Source organism: Phalaenopsis equestris, unplaced genomic scaffold, assembly GCF_001263595.1.
Source record: "Phalaenopsis equestris unplaced genomic scaffold, ASM126359v1 Scaffold000094, whole genome shotgun sequence".
NCBI classification, from domain to species: Eukaryota; Viridiplantae; Streptophyta; class Magnoliopsida; order Asparagales; family Orchidaceae; genus Phalaenopsis; species Phalaenopsis equestris.
In genome coordinates, this window is record NW_018164536.1 from 3,256,166 (window position 1) to 3,275,314 (window position 19,149).

Consider the following 19,149-nt stretch of genomic DNA (forward strand, 5'->3'; position numbering starts at 1 on the left):
GGGAAAGAGCTGTACTTCACCCGGCGCTTCGAAATACAATCTCACTTAATATTAATGAAGATTGATAAATTTTGATATTCTTAATGAAAAGGTACATAATCTTTCTATTGTTCTTAGAAATGGTTCCTTTGCACAAATTTTTAAGCCCCTCGTCTCTTTACTTCTCACTTAAACATCTTTCTTAAATCCTATTATCTGAAACACTTGAGGCATTATCAAGACATAAATGAAGAAATGCTATGCGTTGAAAATAAACATAAAATTGATTGTCAATTATCCTAAATGAAATAATATAGTAGACTAAAAATGGTTTTTACTTTAAGTATGAGGTTGAAGGATCTTTTGATGTATATATATATTAATGAAAAAATGAAAAAAATGAAAAAAATGAAAAAATGAAAAAATGAAAAAAATGAACACAGTACTATTTATGTTATTTTTTTAGCGTTCCTCCACTAGCATCTTGAACAACATGATACGTAGAATACCTTTTTGCAATGACTTTAGAAGAAATTTATATGAACATCCCTCTAGGATTTGAAGTGAAGGGAACAATGATAAGTTGTGCATCCTAAAAAGGCAATATACAACCCGAAACAATCGCAATTAACTTTTTTGGGAGATTTACTCAACTAATAAATGAAATATACTATTGACAAATTTAAGGTAATCACGCCCTTTTTATTAAGCAGTTGGAACCAAGGGGAATGCCAATACTTCTAGTATATGTTGATGATGCCATTGTTATTAAAAATAATGAGGAAGAAAAGCAAAATTTTAGATACTGCATAAGCAATGAATTTGAAATAAAGAAACTTGAAAGGCTAGTTTTTCCTTGGAATTGAAGTTTCATATCCCAAATAAGATTTTTATTTCCCACCAAAAGAAATGTAACAAAACTCTTAAATGAAATTAGAATGTTAGGTGCTAAACTAATTTCTACTCTTGTTGAGGTAGGAGGAACAAAAGAAGAAGCAATAGTTGACAAGTAGATATATCAAAGATTGATGGAGAACTCATCCACCTTGCTTATGCTATGTCAAATATTTCTTACTAAGTTAACATTATCAATTAGCATATGAATGATTTGAGAGAGATACATCTACAAGCTGTTTATTGTGTGCTTTAATACTTAAAAGGTGATCCAAGTATAGCAGTGTTATTCTATTGAAATAGCAAACTCAGACTAGAGGCCTACATAGATATAGATTATGCATGATTATTGGTGTATAGAAGGTCAACAAAAAAGTTATTCCACACTTTTTAAGGGAATCAGAACATGGAGGAGTAAAAAATGAAATGTGGTGACTTGATCTAATGCTGAATCAGAACCTAGGGCTATTGCTGATTAAGTTAAAAATCAAGTGTGAAGGACCGATGAAATTATATTGTGTTAACATATCGACAATAAATATTGCACATAAGCCATTTGAACATCGTTGTAAAAAGTATTTGAGATTGACAAAGACACTTCCTCAAGGAATAACTATAAGAAAGCTTAGTTTGTGTTTCTTATGTGCTCTTAAGAAGTCAGTGTGCTATGTTGTTATGGAAGGACTCAATAGAGTAATGTTTCATGAAAATCTTCTTCAAGCTAGGGATGAAAGACATTTATTCTCTAGCTTGAGGGAGAGTGTTGGAACCCACAAATTTATGCCAAGGAAGGAGATCGAGATGCCATGGACGTGAATAACTTATTAGGAATATTTGAATTAATTATGTAATTATGTATGGAAAGGATGTTTATTAATGTAGTTGTATATATTTTTCCTTTCTTGGCATACCTTAGTTTCTTTTTTAGAGATTAATCTATATATTATCTTTTATTAAATACTTTGAATGAATAAGAAAGATTCTTATATTTTCTATACTCTTTTTTATTTTTGAAAGAAAGGATATCGTTAGTGTTTTGATGCTGAGATCTTCTTTTGCATCATCCAAATGCAAGATTGTTTTTTTACTTTCTAATTGTGTTATTTTTTGCATTTACTGTGTTTTTTTTTTCCTTTTGAAATTTAAAATTTTTTCTTCTGTGTTAAATTCTTTTATAATTGCTTTTTTAAAGAGGCAAATTCTAATCCTTTGCTGAGCCAAATTTGAGACGGGATATCATAGTTTTATTAAAAAAAATTTCATGGTATTTTTTGTGTAAGAAAATTTGAAAATGAAATGAGGAGGCATAAAAAGATTATAAAAATGCAGAAATGTGTTATTATCTCGAAACATTTATCAAGTTAAATGTATAATGATAGTTTTGATATTAAGCAGAAAATAATGATAGTTTAGTTATTAAGCAGAAAAAAAGATGTATAAGCTGGTTAATGTAAAAGAAGGGACATCTCGAAACATTGATCAAGTTAAATGTATAAAAAGTTAAAATGATAAGGTGTTAATCACAAATTCGCAAGCCTCATGGAAGTTGTGGCTATGTTTTTTGAGAAATTATTAAATGAGAGTTTTAAGGGTAAGAATCATAAAATATATTTTATTAATCCAAAATCATGAGATTCAGTCCATTCTACAGATGTGTAATGGTGAATGCTTAGATTCATATGGGTTATCTAGCAAGATTTGGAGAGTTATAAGCGATATTAGAATAGTATGGTTAACAAGCTTTTTATTGGAATCTTAAATCTTAAGTTAACACTAATTTTTTTAAGAAGCAACATTTTGGCGTTAGTATTAATAAATAAAGGAGATGATGATGATTGTGATAACTATTGGGGAATGAAACCAAATAAGCTATGAGATAGGGTAATGGAATATAGACTTAAAAAAATCACGTCAATATCAAATATTTAGTTTGGCTTTTCCATACTAAATATTTTTTTTCTGTTTTTACAATTAATGAAAAAGTATGAAAAGTTAGGAAATAATCTTTATATGCTCTTTATGGATGTTGAGAAGGCATATAATGAAGTGTCATGAAAATTGGTTTGGTGAGCATCAAGAAAATTTATATGTTAAATATATGTGGACGTTATTAAATATGTGTATGATGGATCTTTAACTAGCTTTAGAATTAGTTTTTGGCGACTAGAGAGTTCCCAATTATAGTTGGATTATATTAAGGATCAATGTGAAATCCGTATCTTTTTTTTAGTTATTGGATGGTTATAAAGGATATGCAAAGTTATGAAACTTTTTGTTACTATATGCAAATGATTCACCTTGACTGATGAGACTTCACCTAAAATGATTGAAATGTTGACCAATATATGGTTATAAAATTATGGGCTTAAGAATTATACAACAATGACCAAGTATATGTTCTAAAATTTTTATTAAACGAACTATGATGATAAGTGGAGTTACCCTAGAAGATGCATAATAAAATTCTATAGGCTTAAATGAGTATTTACGATGTTCTGAAGATTTATGGGGAAATCAACAATTGATTTGATTAATAAGTTATTTCAATGAAAATTTGATGAATAAGAGGAACACTAAATGATTTTATGAAAAAGTAAATTTTTATACAATATTTAATAATAAAAGAGATGCTCAAGAATGTCCTTACTATAGAGGAATAAAAAAAGGGAGAGAATAATGGACATAAACAATTTATTTTCATTATGGAGACCTATTATGAAAGCAATTCTTTTTTTAAGTTTTAATGAAAAATTATCCAGAGCAAAGAAATAATATTTTTATGATTTTTCTAAATATTGGAGGGCATTTAATTGAGTATCATGAAAATTGATTTGGTGCACATTAAAATAAAAAGGTCTATGTGTCAAAGGCGTGCATAAAGTATTAAAGATATTTATGATAGAATATCGGCTATTTTAGAAGTAATTGTAGAGTAACTAAAAATTCTCCAATTATAAAATCAGGGATTATCATTTTAGTCAGGATTATGTATGTACTTTCAATAAATATTTAAGTGAGCTGTTTTTGTGTAAGCCTTTTTTAAAATATTAATTGTAAAATAATCAATGATTTTCCAATTATATTAGGATGCCATCAATGATTATCATTTTAGTTTCTATTATGTATGTACTCTCTATAGATATTTAAGTGAGGTATTTTTGTGTATGTCTTTTGTAAATGTCATAGTTAAATTATTGATACTTCCTATCAAACTAAATGAAATATTAGCAAATAAAAAATTGTTTAGATGATTGAGGGATCAGAATTAGTAGAATATAGATTGATTATATAATTTACAATTTTAGTTTTTATAATATCAACAGTTATAAATTTATATTTTTAGATGATAAAATACATAGGTGTGGCAGCATCAAGTATTATTATTTATTACTATAATATCTAATGTTAAAGTTAGTTAAAATGAAGAATTATCTCAAGAGAATTAGGCTATAAGATAATATCATGGAGAATTATTAATAATTTTTATAAAATGTCAATTAGGCTGTTTATGTTTTATGGGATATAGTAATGAGGAATAAATAAGTTGCTAATATTTGTGCTTGGTGCGGTTGAATCAATGCTAAGATGTATGTGTGGCAAAACTAGGTAGGTTAGATTAAGAAATGATTATATTAGAGGAATGGTTGATGTCAAAGTTGAATTAAGTGATCTAGACATGCACAAAGAGGGTGGCAAAATGCGCCCATTATATGGGTAGAGAAAATAAGTGCTAGAGAATTTTTGAGGAAAATGTATACTTCTGAGATAACATGTCACTCAAACAATTTACAACTAATAAGTTTAGCATTTCAGGTTGTGCTTGACAAGAATAAATGAAAAATGAGGATTCTTAAAGCCATCCATAAATGGCTGGGATGAATTTAATTATGATGATAATATGATACTATATTGATATTATCGAGTTCATATAGGTAGAAAATTAGGAAATATTTAAGCAGGTTTCATGTTTTAGAAAAATAATGATATACATGGAGGTATAACTATTAGAGTTAAAGACTTGTTTGTTTAAAATAAAGAAATGATTTATGACTACTTGTATGAGGATTTCTTAGAAATCTAAAATTAAGCTTATAAAAGTATTTCTAGGATTATTACGCTTTATGGGTCAAGATATTTAATCATAGAGTAACCACTAACATTCACATTTAGTATAGTTGAATATGAATGTTACGATATGCAACAATTTAAGAAGAATAATTTGAGAAATTATTCTATGAAAGGGAAGCACCAATAAATTGTGAATATTAAATCAATGTGGAAGGAATAAGATTATGCTGAAGTACATGGATATAATATATTTAAATAGATTTGTGTTAAATAGATTTAACACCTTAAGCAACAATCTATTAGAATGAATGGAGAATGAGGAGTTCTTTTCTGAATTTATTTTTGAAATGATGATGGTTTAGATGAGTGTATAACTTTAGAGGGTTTTCAAATGAATAAGTGCCCCATGAGCACTCTACAAGAAGAGAACAACATAATGGTAAATTTTATAAAAATGCAATTATATTTATCTTAAAGTTAGACAATAGAGAATTGATTGTTTGCTAAGTACAATTTAAGTATAGTTTTTATAATGCAAGTGCAATGCATTAGGGTTCTTGTATAGTTTTTATGATTTTAAGTGCAATGCATTAGGGTTCTTTTTTGTAAAATGTTACGCAAAGCAATATTCTTACCAACTAATGCACACACACACACACACACACACACACACAACACACACACACACACAACACACAAACACACAACACACACACAACACACAACACACACACAACACACATGGCGCGTTTTAGGGTTTTACTCTGGCGATTTTAGGGTGTTTCATGGCGCTCTCTTCGTTTTGCAGCCTGAGATCCTTCCTTTCTACACTCTCCTCGTTTCTTTCTTTGTTTTCTGCTGGTGTTATCTCTGTTTGCTCTCCTGGGGCTTTGATGGAGCGGAGTTATGTCGCGACCGTCTCTGCGGTTATTGGCCCTGGGTTTGGCATCGGTAAATCTTGCATTTCTCCTCAATCATTTCATGAATCTCTCGAAGTTGGTGGTGATTATACTTTTATCAAGAAGTTTGGACGAAAAATAAGAAACCTGCTCTGTTTTTTTCTGAGGTGGAAACTGGTATTCTTGCTTTCTCCTGTCGATTTGCTCTTATGGGGAAATTCCTTTATGGCCATCCGAAGCTTGAGATTATCCTTAAAGAATTTGATTCTATGAAGCTCACGGGTAGTTGGAAGGTTGGTTTACTTGATGGTCGTCATATCCTTATTCAACTAACGACTGATGCAGATTACACTCGTATATTTGCCCGAAAGGTTGTCAAGATTGATAATCGCTTTATGAAAATCCTGAAGTGGACTGTTGATTTTGATCCGAAATTGGAGTCCAATATCATTCCTGTATGGATTAGATTCCCGGGTTTAAAACTACATCTTTTCAATTATGAAACTCTCTTTTCTCTCGCAATTGCCTACGTTATGTCACTCAAGGTTGATAATCCCACGCTTGCACTTACCAGACCCTTTGAGGCTTGTGTTTTAGTTGAAAGAGATATTACCCAACCTTTTCCGGATGAGGTTTGGATTGGATCCTCACAAGGAATATTGACAAAAGGTTGAAATAAAATCACACTCTAATTATTGCCCTCATTGCAATATGTTTGGTCACAACTCTACTACTTGCTATGGTTTGCGTCCCCAACTAAGGTCGGGCATTGAAAAGGTCCAGAGGCCAGGTAAACAATCTAATCCTACTGATGAGGGGTTAACTGTGGTTCACAAGAAAACTCCTAGGTTGCTTTTGGTGTTGAGCCTGCTGCTGTGTTGCCTTCTACCGTTTCACCTGATGATGTACATCCCACCTCCCTACCCAGTACAGAAATTGTAGTTGGTGATTTGCCTGATGCTTTGCTGGATGGAAGAATTCCTGATGATAATCCTCCTATTCAACCTATTGTTTTGTCCATTGATGAACAAATTACTAGAGCCATTTTTAATGTTTTGATGCAAGGCGTTGTGAACTCTCACGGTATCACTACTCATGCTATTACTCTCTCACCTGATGATGCATGTTACATTGATGGTGCCCCTCAAGTGAGGGAACCACAAACCTCACATCATATGGAGTATGCTATGGCAGCCACTAATGCTTTAGAAGATAAGTGGCTATTTCAAAAATCCAGTAAGAAAAAGAGCAAGAGAAAAAATGATGAAGCTCCTCGTATTCAGGAAGCCTCAAGTGCAGATGAGACAATTCATACTTCATATATCCTAGAATCTACCATTGCTGCAAAGGGTGGCAACTTTCTACTACGGCTCTACCACCTTGGCAGATCAAGCAAGTTGTTATTATTAGTCAGGTGTAATGGGCTCGTCAAATTATACATGTCCAACAATCTGTCAACTAACACACTGATCAAATGAGTCAATCTTCAGATGAGTAATAACAGGTTTACACATTCAGGAGGAAGAAGGGCCTACTCGAGCTCAATAACTTAATGGATGACACATTGGTTAATTCGGGTAATGACACAAAACTCAACAATTTGTTAGTCGGCTCCCTTTCTAGAACTAGGTAGAGGTAGGAATAAAGTGGGTTGTTCCCTAGTAACTTTGATTCTGCGGTCTGGATTTTTTTGGATTTTTGGGTATACATGTATTTTCTTTTTTGAGACTTTTGTGTGTGTTGTATACCGTGTGTGTGTGGTGTCTTTTTGGATCTTGATTGAAAGAGATATTACACTACCAGATGTAGAAGAAGTCTGACTCTGCTATCCTCACAATAATTATTGACAAAAAATCATTATGGAACAAAAGCCTTACTATTGCAAGCGCTGCAATATATTTGGACATCCGCAAGAGAAATGTTTCAGATTGCACCGATAGTTGAGAACCAATACTCAAAAGCAGGAACATGTTGTTAGTGCACCCCACGTGCCTGAACACGGTCCCGACAAACCTAATGATAGCCAGCCTGAGGAGGGATTCACCACAAGACAGGAAATGGTGTCTGCCCCTTGGAACCTTTCTACTGACCATACTATATGGGATAATTTTCGGACCAAAAGTTAGGATAGCCCCACAACTCTTATTCAGAAATCATTAGGTGCATAGGTGACAATTCACACTTCACATACACTGGAACCTATCGTTGTGACAATGTCCGTCTTTCATTCTACTGCGGTTCTAATATCTAATCATACCGATGATCACATAAGCCAATCTTCAGCTGAAGAATGACATGTTTACATTTCTCGGCGGAAGAAGAAGGCTGAGGGCACACTCTAGCTTGGAAACTTAATGGATAATATTTTGGTTACTCCTGACAATGACACGACACTTCAAAGTTTGTTATCTTGCTTTGCTCCTAAAACTAGAGGAAGATGCAAGACTAAACTGGCTCGTCCCTAGCTACTTGTTTTCTGCATGTTTTAAATTTTTTTTAGTCTATATGTATCTTTTTATTGGGGTAGTACTGTACTTGGTTCCATATGGGTAGGGTGCGTCTATTGGGCCCTCTCATATAACATTTATGTACATTTTCTATTTCAATAAAATCAGCTCTTGGGCTTTTCAAATATATATATATAAAGTAATAATATTTTAGCAAATATAATGAATCATTTTCTAAAAATAGTTTTTAACTTTTTGAAAGCTAAAATAATATTATTGATACGAGTGATGAAGGAATGTGAGAATCTATAAAATTCGATAATATACTTGTGAGATTGATTGACTGGAGGTGCGAGTCAAAAGTTGTGTCAAGTAAGAGACGGTATGTAGTGGGGGTATCATAAAGTATTGTGCATCAGAAAAAATGTATAAATAAGAATCTTCAAACAACAAAAACAAAAATTACTGAAAATTGTATTAGAACTAATGAGGGGAATGATAATAAGAGAAGAATCATCACAATCATTTATAAGCGACTAGCTCTAGTAGCAGAGGATGGAGAATCAATGACTAATGTCTCAAATACTACGAGAAATAGTGAAAGGAGGTAAACAATTGTGTTTCGTTATTATGGCAAATGTTGAACCAAATCATGAAATTTGAACTGTGATTTCACTCGAAGCAGTAGCTAAGAGCACCACTCTACGACTTGACACAACGAAGCAGAGTAATGTACGTGCTTTGTTCCTAGCTTCAGTTTCACAGATAAATGATATTAAGGTTGGTGATTTGTTTCACTTCGCTCCAAAATTATACTTTTAAGTGCAATTTTAATGACAATGGTGCGAAGATGTATTTGATTTAGAACTATTTACATTGGAAAAGAAGTTCAGTTGATTAAAATTTTTTGAATTATAGAAGATGCACAAATGAGATAAATTTTGTGGAAGGATTAGGAAGCAAAAGAGAGCCCAAATCTGATATGGCTAGACATTATGCAAAACTCACATGAATGATAGGAGAATGACAATTCATAATGCTTGAACGATATAATTGAGATATTTTTGTTTGAAATTTGATGTTATATTTTTGTTTTATTGTTAATTGCTATGAATTCATTTGAGTTAAATGGAATTCTGTCCATATGATTTTTAATATTTATTTTCAACATTAACAAATAGAAAAAATGCCAATTCCATTTAACTTCACAAGCCAAAAAGCTATTTGAAGTAGTGATAGATTATATCTTTTCTCCATTTTAGGGTTTATTGTGTCTACGTGATCAATATTAAATATATTTGTTCTTTGTGGCCAAATTGTGATCCCAATTATACTGTTTTGCTAGTTATGTGTGGGTGTGTTCTTGTGTTCCTTTTGTTTTTGAGTGTGCACGGCTCACCTTCACAATTCATTTGCTTTTCATTGTGCCTCGACAATACTTACATATGATATGGATTATTTGTATGGAATAGTTTTAGCTCTATTGTTCTAACATTGGAAGGATGAGTGGTTACCAAAATTTTTTTGATTTGATTAATAGTATGTTTAGAGCCTTTTCTTCTCTTTTATGTTAAAGGTCTTGGTTCAAATTTCTATTATTCTTTTTGGTTTATAATTTAAACTATGAAAGTTGTTGTCATTAACAGAATTTGACACCCATTCTTTATCAGAAATTCAGGCATCTCAAAATTTGCATTGGAACCTTATTCTTGTTTCTCTTTTGGCTGGCCACTTAGTTGAAAAGATAAAATATGGACATGTATTTTTATGAACATTAACGATTTGAACATAATGCATACCTACATGCATATGAATGAATGTAGTTTTGTGCCATTCTTGTATGCATTTATTCTTCCATGAATGCTTACTTTTTTGCTAATTTATTTAGTTCTTCTTGAATAATCACTTGACATTGTGTGTTCTTATTGGTCTTTATCTTCTGCAGATTGCCGGTGGACAGTCTGGGCCTGGAATTGCATGGTCAACCTTTGAGGATCAGGTCACTTTTCCATTTGAACTGCTCCATCTATTTTGTCCAAGGACAAAGAACCCAATGATTAAGAATTACTTGATTTTATGCAGGCTCTTGTTGTCCTCGTTCATGATATGGGCCTTAACTGGGAGTTGATTAGTGATGCTCTCAATAGCACTCTTCATTTCAAGGTGGTGCCATCTAAAGCTAACAAATTCTTCAAATGTCGACATTTTTATTTAGTGGGCTCTTTTTTTTCCTTTTATAAATGTTAAAATTGCCTCTGAACACTACTGAAAATTTTGAGGCAGACACGTAGACCTATTTTATATTTTTTAGGACCAATTTAATCTTCTGAACATCAAAAGATGCTTTCATAGAATTTGCTGGAACATTTGGCTTTTTCATATTGTCTTTGTAATTTTTATTCGTTCTGCTAGGTCTATGTGGTAATTTATGAAAACTACTGGTCTTAAGAGTGGACATCAAAGGTGCTACTGTACAAGTTTTATCCCCAATAATTTTCCTTCCATCTTACCCTATTTCGGATGAAAATGTTTGTTGTGAAAGAGTAAATAGCTGGCATAACCATTAAGAGTGAGAAATGGTAATTGGGGAGCTTAAACTACAGCAGTTACTTGTAATTGTTGACAAACTCGTATTATCTTGTGATATATGCCAATTCAACTTCTTTTAGTTGAAAAAATTCTGCTAGTTTTAAAACTATTTTGATGGAGACCGTTTTAGACAGGGACCTTATTGTTTGTGGTGTTTATGTATGCTATCAAATTCAGTTTTGTTTTTTTACTTGAGAGTATAACAATACTGAAAACTTCTTTATTGACATTCTTTTTCATTTTTGGTGAATTCTGCTTATCTTTTATTATTTCATATGGGTACTAATGTTTTCTATAAGAACCTTGAGCATTTTCATAGGAACCAGTTGATTTTCTTTTTCACTTGTAATTGAAGGCATTGACAAATTTCTGCGCTTCAAATTGCAGTGTATATACAGGAAACCTATAGATTGCAAAGAGCGTCACAAGTTTCTTATGGATAAAAGTGTCGGTGATGGAGCTGACAGTGCCGAGGATTCAGGCTCATCTCAGCCTTACCCATCTACCTTACCTGGGATCCCAAAGGCATGGAATTCATATTTTGAAGATTGTGTTTTTATAGTCAGAAAATACTTAGTCGCTAAAGGCATTTTCTGTAGACTCTCATACTCCATTTCTATCATTTACCTTTTTATAATCAGGGCAGTGCCAGACAATTATTTCAACGGCTTCAAGGTCCAATGGAGGAAGATACTATGAAGTCGCATTTTGAAAAAATCATTCTCATTGGGCAGCGCTTGCGTTCTTGTAGAAGTCAGGTCTGTGCTTTGATCATTTTATTTATTTAGTTTTTTTGGGCATTTACATACGTAGCACACAATTCTTTTGTATTTGCATGTCTCACACCTAACTTTCATATTTACACACATAGCACTCAAATATTTAATATCAAATAAAAAATAGCAGTACTACACCTTTTTGAAAGTGAAATACATTTTTTCATACATAGGTTTAAGTATTTAAATATGAAATTTTAGGTGTGAGATATGTAAGGACATAAAAATTGTGTGCTACTTAGGTCAATTTTGCTTAATTTTTTCTCTTAGCATCTTCTTTAAGAGCAGATTTGGGTTAAAGGGCTTGGTTTCTCATTGTGAAGTAGGGACTTCGGGTTGTAATCATGAGTAAAATTACTCCCCTATATGGGGAAATTGCTGTTTAGATTACCCACTCCCAAGATTGTTGGTGGGAATCTTGTTAAGCTTGAGGTCCCATTTTTAGGGAGCTTCAGCTACCGGCTATACAAGTGCAACATATAAATAAAAACAACATATACAAATTAAACTTATAAAAAGTGCAGCATGACTTTGTTTGAAAATTTAGGCCTTCTGAGCTACATACACTATACTAAAAAAAATGAAGCAAAAGAAAAAAAACTTGTAAAATGTGTGCATAGCTGTCTTTCCTAATACCGTTCAAGTCAGTTATTCGGGGTTTCATGATTAGAATTTTCTAGTATCCATGACTTCATATAAACTAACATTGTTTATAAACAGTAATAAGTTGCATTGTGCATTGTGCACCAGAGCGTGGTTGTGTTCTTTGAAATGATAAGTGGCCATCCTTACTCTTGATGTTAATTTTTATTACTGGACATTTTTAAACCAAATTTCTAGTCAACTCAATTCAATTAATTGAACATTATTGATTATATCATAAGGGACTCTTGGCTCTTAAGGTTTGGGATTACTATGAAATTATATAACCCAAGTTCAGTTGATCCTGCGTTGGACTATGAGTTGTGTGGTCATGCCTAGCAATAGAGCTTGTGAGCTTGGGTTTTTAGGGCCATTTTTTGGCCCGTGAGTTTAATTTTTTTACCATATAAGCCCTTATAAAAATTTCACTTGGTCATCCTGGAAAGCTATGTATCCTACCCCACTTAGTGGGATAAAGGCTTGTTGTTGTTGTAGTCATCCTGAAAAGGCCAGTTGCCCTGTGATGTGTTAATAGCACATATATTATGCGTTTACATTTCTATAGTTTCTTCTTCTTTTCATTTTGATTTTTTCTGTTTATGTTGTTTGCTGTTTGCCCTTCTTCGGCTTGTTTGCTCTGACATGCTTTTCTGCTGTGCTTTATTTATTGTTTAATTAATGCTAATACCTTTTATTTATTTATTTTTTTGCAGGATAATAAACAACTGATACAAATAACTCCAGTTCACAGTTCTCATCTTTTGGCTCTTTCTCAAGCATGCCCAAACAACTTGTCTGGAACAATTTTATCGTAAGATCATTTGCATTTACTACTTTTTAAATATTTTTATATTACCAATCTTTCTTGTGCCTCCTCCCTTGTTAATATCATCTACCTTCTCATCTATTTCTCTTTAATTTATTTTATGTGATACAGGCCAGTTGATCTTGCTGATGCAGTGAATTCAAACACAGATTCCGTTGCCCTTGTGCATCAAGGTTCTCATACAAATGGCATCGTAATTCCAGGTCACCAGGCTTCTTTGGCACCAGTTCTTTCCACCTCATCCACAAACGCCATGCTGCAGGGCTCTCCTAGTATGGTTTTAGGTAGTGGCCTGCCACCACCATCTCCATTGCACGCGCCACCAAGGTAAGTTGTAATCACTTGGTTCAGCTTTTTTTTTTATCATATTAACTATCACATAGTTATGGAACAATGTATTTAAAAGTTAAATGGTGGTAGTTTGATGTGATATGAAAGGTTGGGGTGGTATAAATGTAAAATGTAAAGTTTAGGTGTTTGATATGTAAATACATAAATTGGGCGGTATGTATGTAAATGCCCCAATAGTTATTCACTGTGGTGCAATCACTTCTGCAGAGATTCACAAAGATATGGTGTGCATAGGTCCTCTACATTACCAGTTGAGGATCAAAAAAGACTTCAGCAGTATAACCAGAACTTTTCTGGTAGAAACGTGCAACAATCTGGTATTTCTATGACGAATGCTTTGCCTGTTGGAGTCGACCGTGGTGTTCGGATGTTACCTGGCGGTAATGGCATGGGTATGATGTGCGGGGTTAACAGGAGCATGTCCATGCCTCGGACTGGTTTTCAGAGCGTTAGTGCGGCGGGCATGCTTAACATGGTTTCCCCTAATAATATGCTCTCAGGCAATGTTTCTAGCCCAGGAAGCACAATGTTAAGGCCACGTGATGCTTTGCAGATGCTCCGAGTGAGTTAGATGTGATATTTAATTTATGATTATTATTTATTGATGTCTTTTTATTTGTATAATTGATGGCATCCTTATTTGCCTCATAATTAATATTTTAGTTGGCTTTTAAAATCCTCAATTACTTCCAATTTTTTTTTCACTAAAAGATTAGCTGCGTAGTTATGGATCATAGAGTAGTTTCTGCTCCGTTCAGAAGTGGAAGTTACATTCGTATTTATCATTTCTTCTGCATAAAAATGTTAATAACTATTAAATACTGGGAAGGATTAATGAGCAATGTGTAGCACACAGTTTTATTTCATGTAATTTTAAATACCTTGCACTTTTGCAAAATCTGAATATCTGTTTGTTTGGATGTTATTTAAAAATGATTGTTGTTTAGGTAACAATGTTATTTGAAAGGTAATGTTGTATTTCAAATATTATGTGTTCGGTTTAATGCCATCTCACTTAAGAAATGAAATAGTATTTAGAATAATTAATGGTGATTAAGATTTTTCAATTTCAAAACTATCATTATTATGGTAATCTAAGTAGCATCCAATCTGGACATTTGTTGGATTATGTTAATCTTGACTAGAATTTTTTTCAAATTATCTTGATGTGAGAGATATCATCAAATTAGAAACCTTTTCATAGATAGCTTAACATTATATCATAGAAAACTTTAAATGAAACAACCCCCAAGTACTTGTCCACTCTATTCCGTTTGATTTACCTTTAGCTCTTTATTACCTTTAGCTCTTTATTATATCATACTTTAGCCACTTGACACTAGAAATACGAGTATTTATCATAATTTGTAGTCAAGATTTTAATCCTTATTGAAAACACGGTAATAATTTATACGCTGAAAGAAATTTAAAAGACTATGTTGCTAAGTGAAATCACAGCATATTGCCATGTTATAACGCCATGAGATAAAAAATAATGCAGAAAAAATCCTCTCTTAGTTTCTTTTTTTCCTGAGAGAATGGATTTAATTCATTCTCTTTTTGTTATTTTAGTCTCTTTCTAACATATTATGTAGCAACCAGCTTAAATATCTAAGCCAAGATGTTCTTTTTTTATTCTAAATACTAAATTATTTGTCATTCTTCAGAAGTCAGCTACCCGAAATGTTGATTCTTGTGCGCAAAGATGTTCTCTCTTTTAAGGTAGGTGATTGATTAAGGAACTACCAGAAGATCCGGACGCATTTTTTGGGTTAAGAATACAATGGAACCTTCATCATCATTTGTTGAACTATTTTTTTGTGCCGATGTTTTGCCAATATTCTCTCTTACTTTTTTCTGTCTCTTTTTTTCCTCCTGAATTTTCAACATTTATTTTATCTAATTATATTTTTGGTGCATCTTACTATCTCTTATTGCGCATATCCAACCGCCTAAGTCTACTTCCCTCTACCTTATTTACAGCAGATTTTATTCCTATCTTATTAATATTGTTTAGTGCTAATTTAGGTGTTAAACCTATCTTGAGAAAATTTTGATGTGCAATCTTTCATCCAAGCTAGCTTTTGTCTATTTCCAATCTTCTTAAGTGTCTTTCAAATTTAATATTATATACCCATTTGAATGCATCTTCTTCCTTTTATTTTGCGGGCTCAAGCTCAAATCATACAATTATATTTTCTTTTACTTTCTCTTTAATGATGCTACTTTGACCACCATTCTCATAAAATTAGTTCTAAATCTATCCTTCTTTTTTCTGCCACACATTAATCTTAGTATTTTCGTTCTTGCAGTGTTTTATTTTCCTATAAATGACTTCTTGATTATTGAACACATAGATCCATTCAACTTTGCTGGCTTTATTTCATTGTTATAAAATTTAACTTTTAAGTCTATATACGATTTTCTAATTATTTTAATCATTCTCATTTTAATTATATAAATTAAATCTTCATCTTTTTCTCAATCTTCATTGTAATAAATCCAAGATATTTGAGCATTTTATCCCTGATATCACTTACTATTCAAGTAGTATCGGCTGATAATTACTAATGTCATCCACTAAAACTATCATTTTCTCGACCATGGAACTTTCCATATTGCTTGATTATTTGAGTTTGTCTTAACCTAATTTTCTGTTTGTAGTTTAAGCCAATATTGTGAAAGGTAAGCAGGCACTTATTTAGTTGTTCAAGCGAGGGAAGGTAAGAGCTTTGTATTTTGTACACCTCCCAAGCGAGAACCCTACTTAAGGCACGTTGCTTTGGATGAGAACCTTAGCTTTAGTTACCATGTAGCTAGTTGAGCTTCTTACCTTTTGTTGGAGATAGGGTTGGAAATACTTAAACACAGTAAAGAAGGCAGTTTTTGAAAATCATTGTTTAATGTGGGGTGATTTGAAAAGTTCAATTGCACTTGGAGAAGTAAGATCTGATTAAATTAATGTGCTATAGCTTTGGTTTCTTGAATTATATATTTTTAGTGATGAAGCGTTTGAATCTATGGAGATCGAGCTGCTTATAAGTCTGGTGAGAGAAAAAGAGTGGACGCTGAAGAAAATGAATAGATGATGGTGAAGAACAATATATATACTATGAACATAAGTAGTTTAAATGCTCTCCGGTGTAATTTATGCTCAATAATTTATTTAACAATGTTTTGGAGCTTGGGTGCATTGAAGAGATCAATGCATTAAAATGAGGAATCATAAAGGTTTCCCTTAATTGTGGGGATAAAGCTATTGATGACTATGAATACGGTTTACTTCCTGAACTATTTTCTCTATGTTAGAATAAACATTCCCATCGGCTTAACCCGTAGTCATGCTTTACATATTTGGTGACATGGATCCATACTCTTTGCCAAACGGCTGTCTATATTGTCAAGAAGGCCCTGTGTTTTGGCTAGAATGGCTTTTTGGATCTTGCTATTTTAGTATTTTCCTCAATAAACTCCTTACATGATATTAGAGGGGCAGTGAAAAAAATTATAAAGGGCAAACCAACAAATGATTATGTTAGAGGGATGGTGAGAGTGGCTGCTTTTGAAGATAAAATGGTTTAAAATAAACTTAGGTCTTGGAATGCATAGCGAAAGGTAAAAGATGCATGATGGGTAAATAAAATTAGCTTAAATGATTTGGGAGAAAAGGAGTGGGCAGACGTTTAACATGGACAGAAGTTGTGTAAAAGAATTGTCCGAAAATTGTTTCACACTGCATGCATCATTTAACATGAGCACTTGAAGCATGAAGATTTATATATTTGTCCCAAAATTGTCGTTGGCATGACTAATGGCAATAGTTATTGTGATGATGAAACTATGTATTCTCACCATTATTTTCTATGAATTTCTTATCTTGAAAAGCTTGTCCATGTCTTGAAAAAGTGAATGCTGCTTACATATTTTTTCCACATTCTTCGCCAGATTTTGCCTGCCTTTGCTGAACCTCGATGCACGTGACCTGATTCTTGCCATATTTAAGAATCTGTTTATCTTCTGTGATGACGTTAATCTCTTTGCCTCTTACATACTAAACATGATCGACTAACGTGTTAGATTTTGGCACAAATATTTTCTATTGTCCGAGCAAATTATGATGTAATTATTCATGAATTTACCTTCCTCATTACCCTGAATATTAGTTAACAATTTTGTGTAGCCTGGTCAGACTACAGAGGAAACTAGGCAGATCATGATGCAAGAAATTCAGCTGCAAGCCTCACAAGGCAATGCTCAAGCTATTGCCCCTTTCAATGGTATGAGTGGCTCATTTTCCAATGCATCAGTTCCTCCCCCTGTTCAGACAATGCCACTGCAACAACACCAACCACATCAGATTCCTCAACAGCCTCATATCCTTGGGAGCCCTAATAACTCTCTCATTCAAGGCACCAACCACTCAAGCTCACAGCAGCAGGCATATATCCGCTTTGCTAAAGAGAGCCAGCTTCAACAACGGATTATGCCTCAGGCCCAGCATCCATATTCTGGTTCCTCTGCCATCTCTCCCATGGAAAACAATTCACAGTTCCAACAACAAAACCAGTCATCTTCACCTGTAAATTCAGTTGCTTCATCCCAGACACAGCATAAGCAGCAACCAATGCCTCGCAACCCTCAAACCAGCAGCACGGTGTCAAGTCAGATTATAAAGCAAAGACAAAGGCAACAGGTTCAACAACAGCAGCAGCAGCAGCAGCAGCAGCAACCAAGGAATCTACAGCAGCAAAAGCAGCAGGCACAGCATGGTAAACTTATGAAGGGATTGGGCCGGGGAACCATGTTGCTGCAGCAAAACCTATCAGTTGATGCCAACCAAGGCGGTATCCGTCCAACAGTTTCCAGTAACCAGGCCTCTGAGAAGCTTCTGTTGCAACAAAATCAGGGCTTTAGTCCTGTAAGTGCAGGATTAAATTCAAATCTGCAACAACCTTCGATCTCTCAACAGCTGTATTCCCGTCCACATCCTCCACAATCAAAGCAAGTTGCATCTATGCCTTCTCATCCTGATAACAATCAAGCTTCAATACGGGCCCCTTCAACTCATTCCATACGAACTGTCCAGCATTCGGTCCCAGCAACACCTCCAGCTACCCAGCAGCAGCAGCAGCAGCGACAAGCAAATCAATCACCAACAAACATGCAAAGAATAATGATTCCACAGAGCCGTCAGTCAAGTCATGATGGTAGAATACAGTCCATTAATGAACCAGTCCAAGTGAATCAAATGATTCCATCTTCATCACTTCCTAAAACTTCAGATTCTTCTAGCCTGCCTGGTGTTATTTCATCAGGAGTCCACTGGAAGCCAGAACCATCCTTCGAAACATGCACAACGGGTGAGAAAGCTCAAATAGCTGCCATTCCACAAGAAAACTTTACTGGGAATGATGCAATGATACCACCTTCTACACAAGGTTTAGGGCAGAGGCAGTTATCTGGTAATATCTCTATGCATGTGCATGGAGTTGGGGGTCAATGGCAACAACAGCAGCAGCTTCAGCCAACACCTCTAACTCAGCAGCAGCATCGGCAAGGCGTACAAGGAAACTTGTACACACGGTCTTCAAACACAGGACCATGATGATAAAAAGAATGCTGGTCCTTGAAACATGAAGCTGCTCGATCAGCTTTTGTAGAAGTATTGTACAGGTAAA

General features: G+C 33.7%; 1 protein-coding gene across 3 annotated transcripts in view; it reads left to right on the plus strand.

Moving 5' to 3' along the window:
• Positions 1-19,149, plus strand: part of LOC110020281 (chromatin modification-related protein EAF1 A-like) — a 50,867-nt gene that overhangs the window by 20,309 nt on the left and 11,409 nt on the right. For all 3 annotated transcript variants that reach the window (XM_020718332.1, XM_020718334.1, XM_020718333.1), the window contains exons 15-22: positions 10,233-10,286; positions 10,370-10,450; positions 11,264-11,401; positions 11,518-11,634; positions 13,008-13,105; positions 13,232-13,447; positions 13,679-14,033; positions 17,652-19,144. In XM_020718332.1, the coding sequence (XP_020573991.1) occupies positions 10,233-10,286; positions 10,370-10,450; positions 11,264-11,401; positions 11,518-11,634; positions 13,008-13,105; positions 13,232-13,447; positions 13,679-14,033; positions 17,652-19,076 (2,484 nt within the window). In that variant the 3' untranslated portion in view covers positions 19,077-19,144. The remainder of the gene's footprint in view (positions 1-10,232; positions 10,287-10,369; positions 10,451-11,263; positions 11,402-11,517; positions 11,635-13,007; positions 13,106-13,231; positions 13,448-13,678; positions 14,034-17,651; positions 19,145-19,149) is intronic.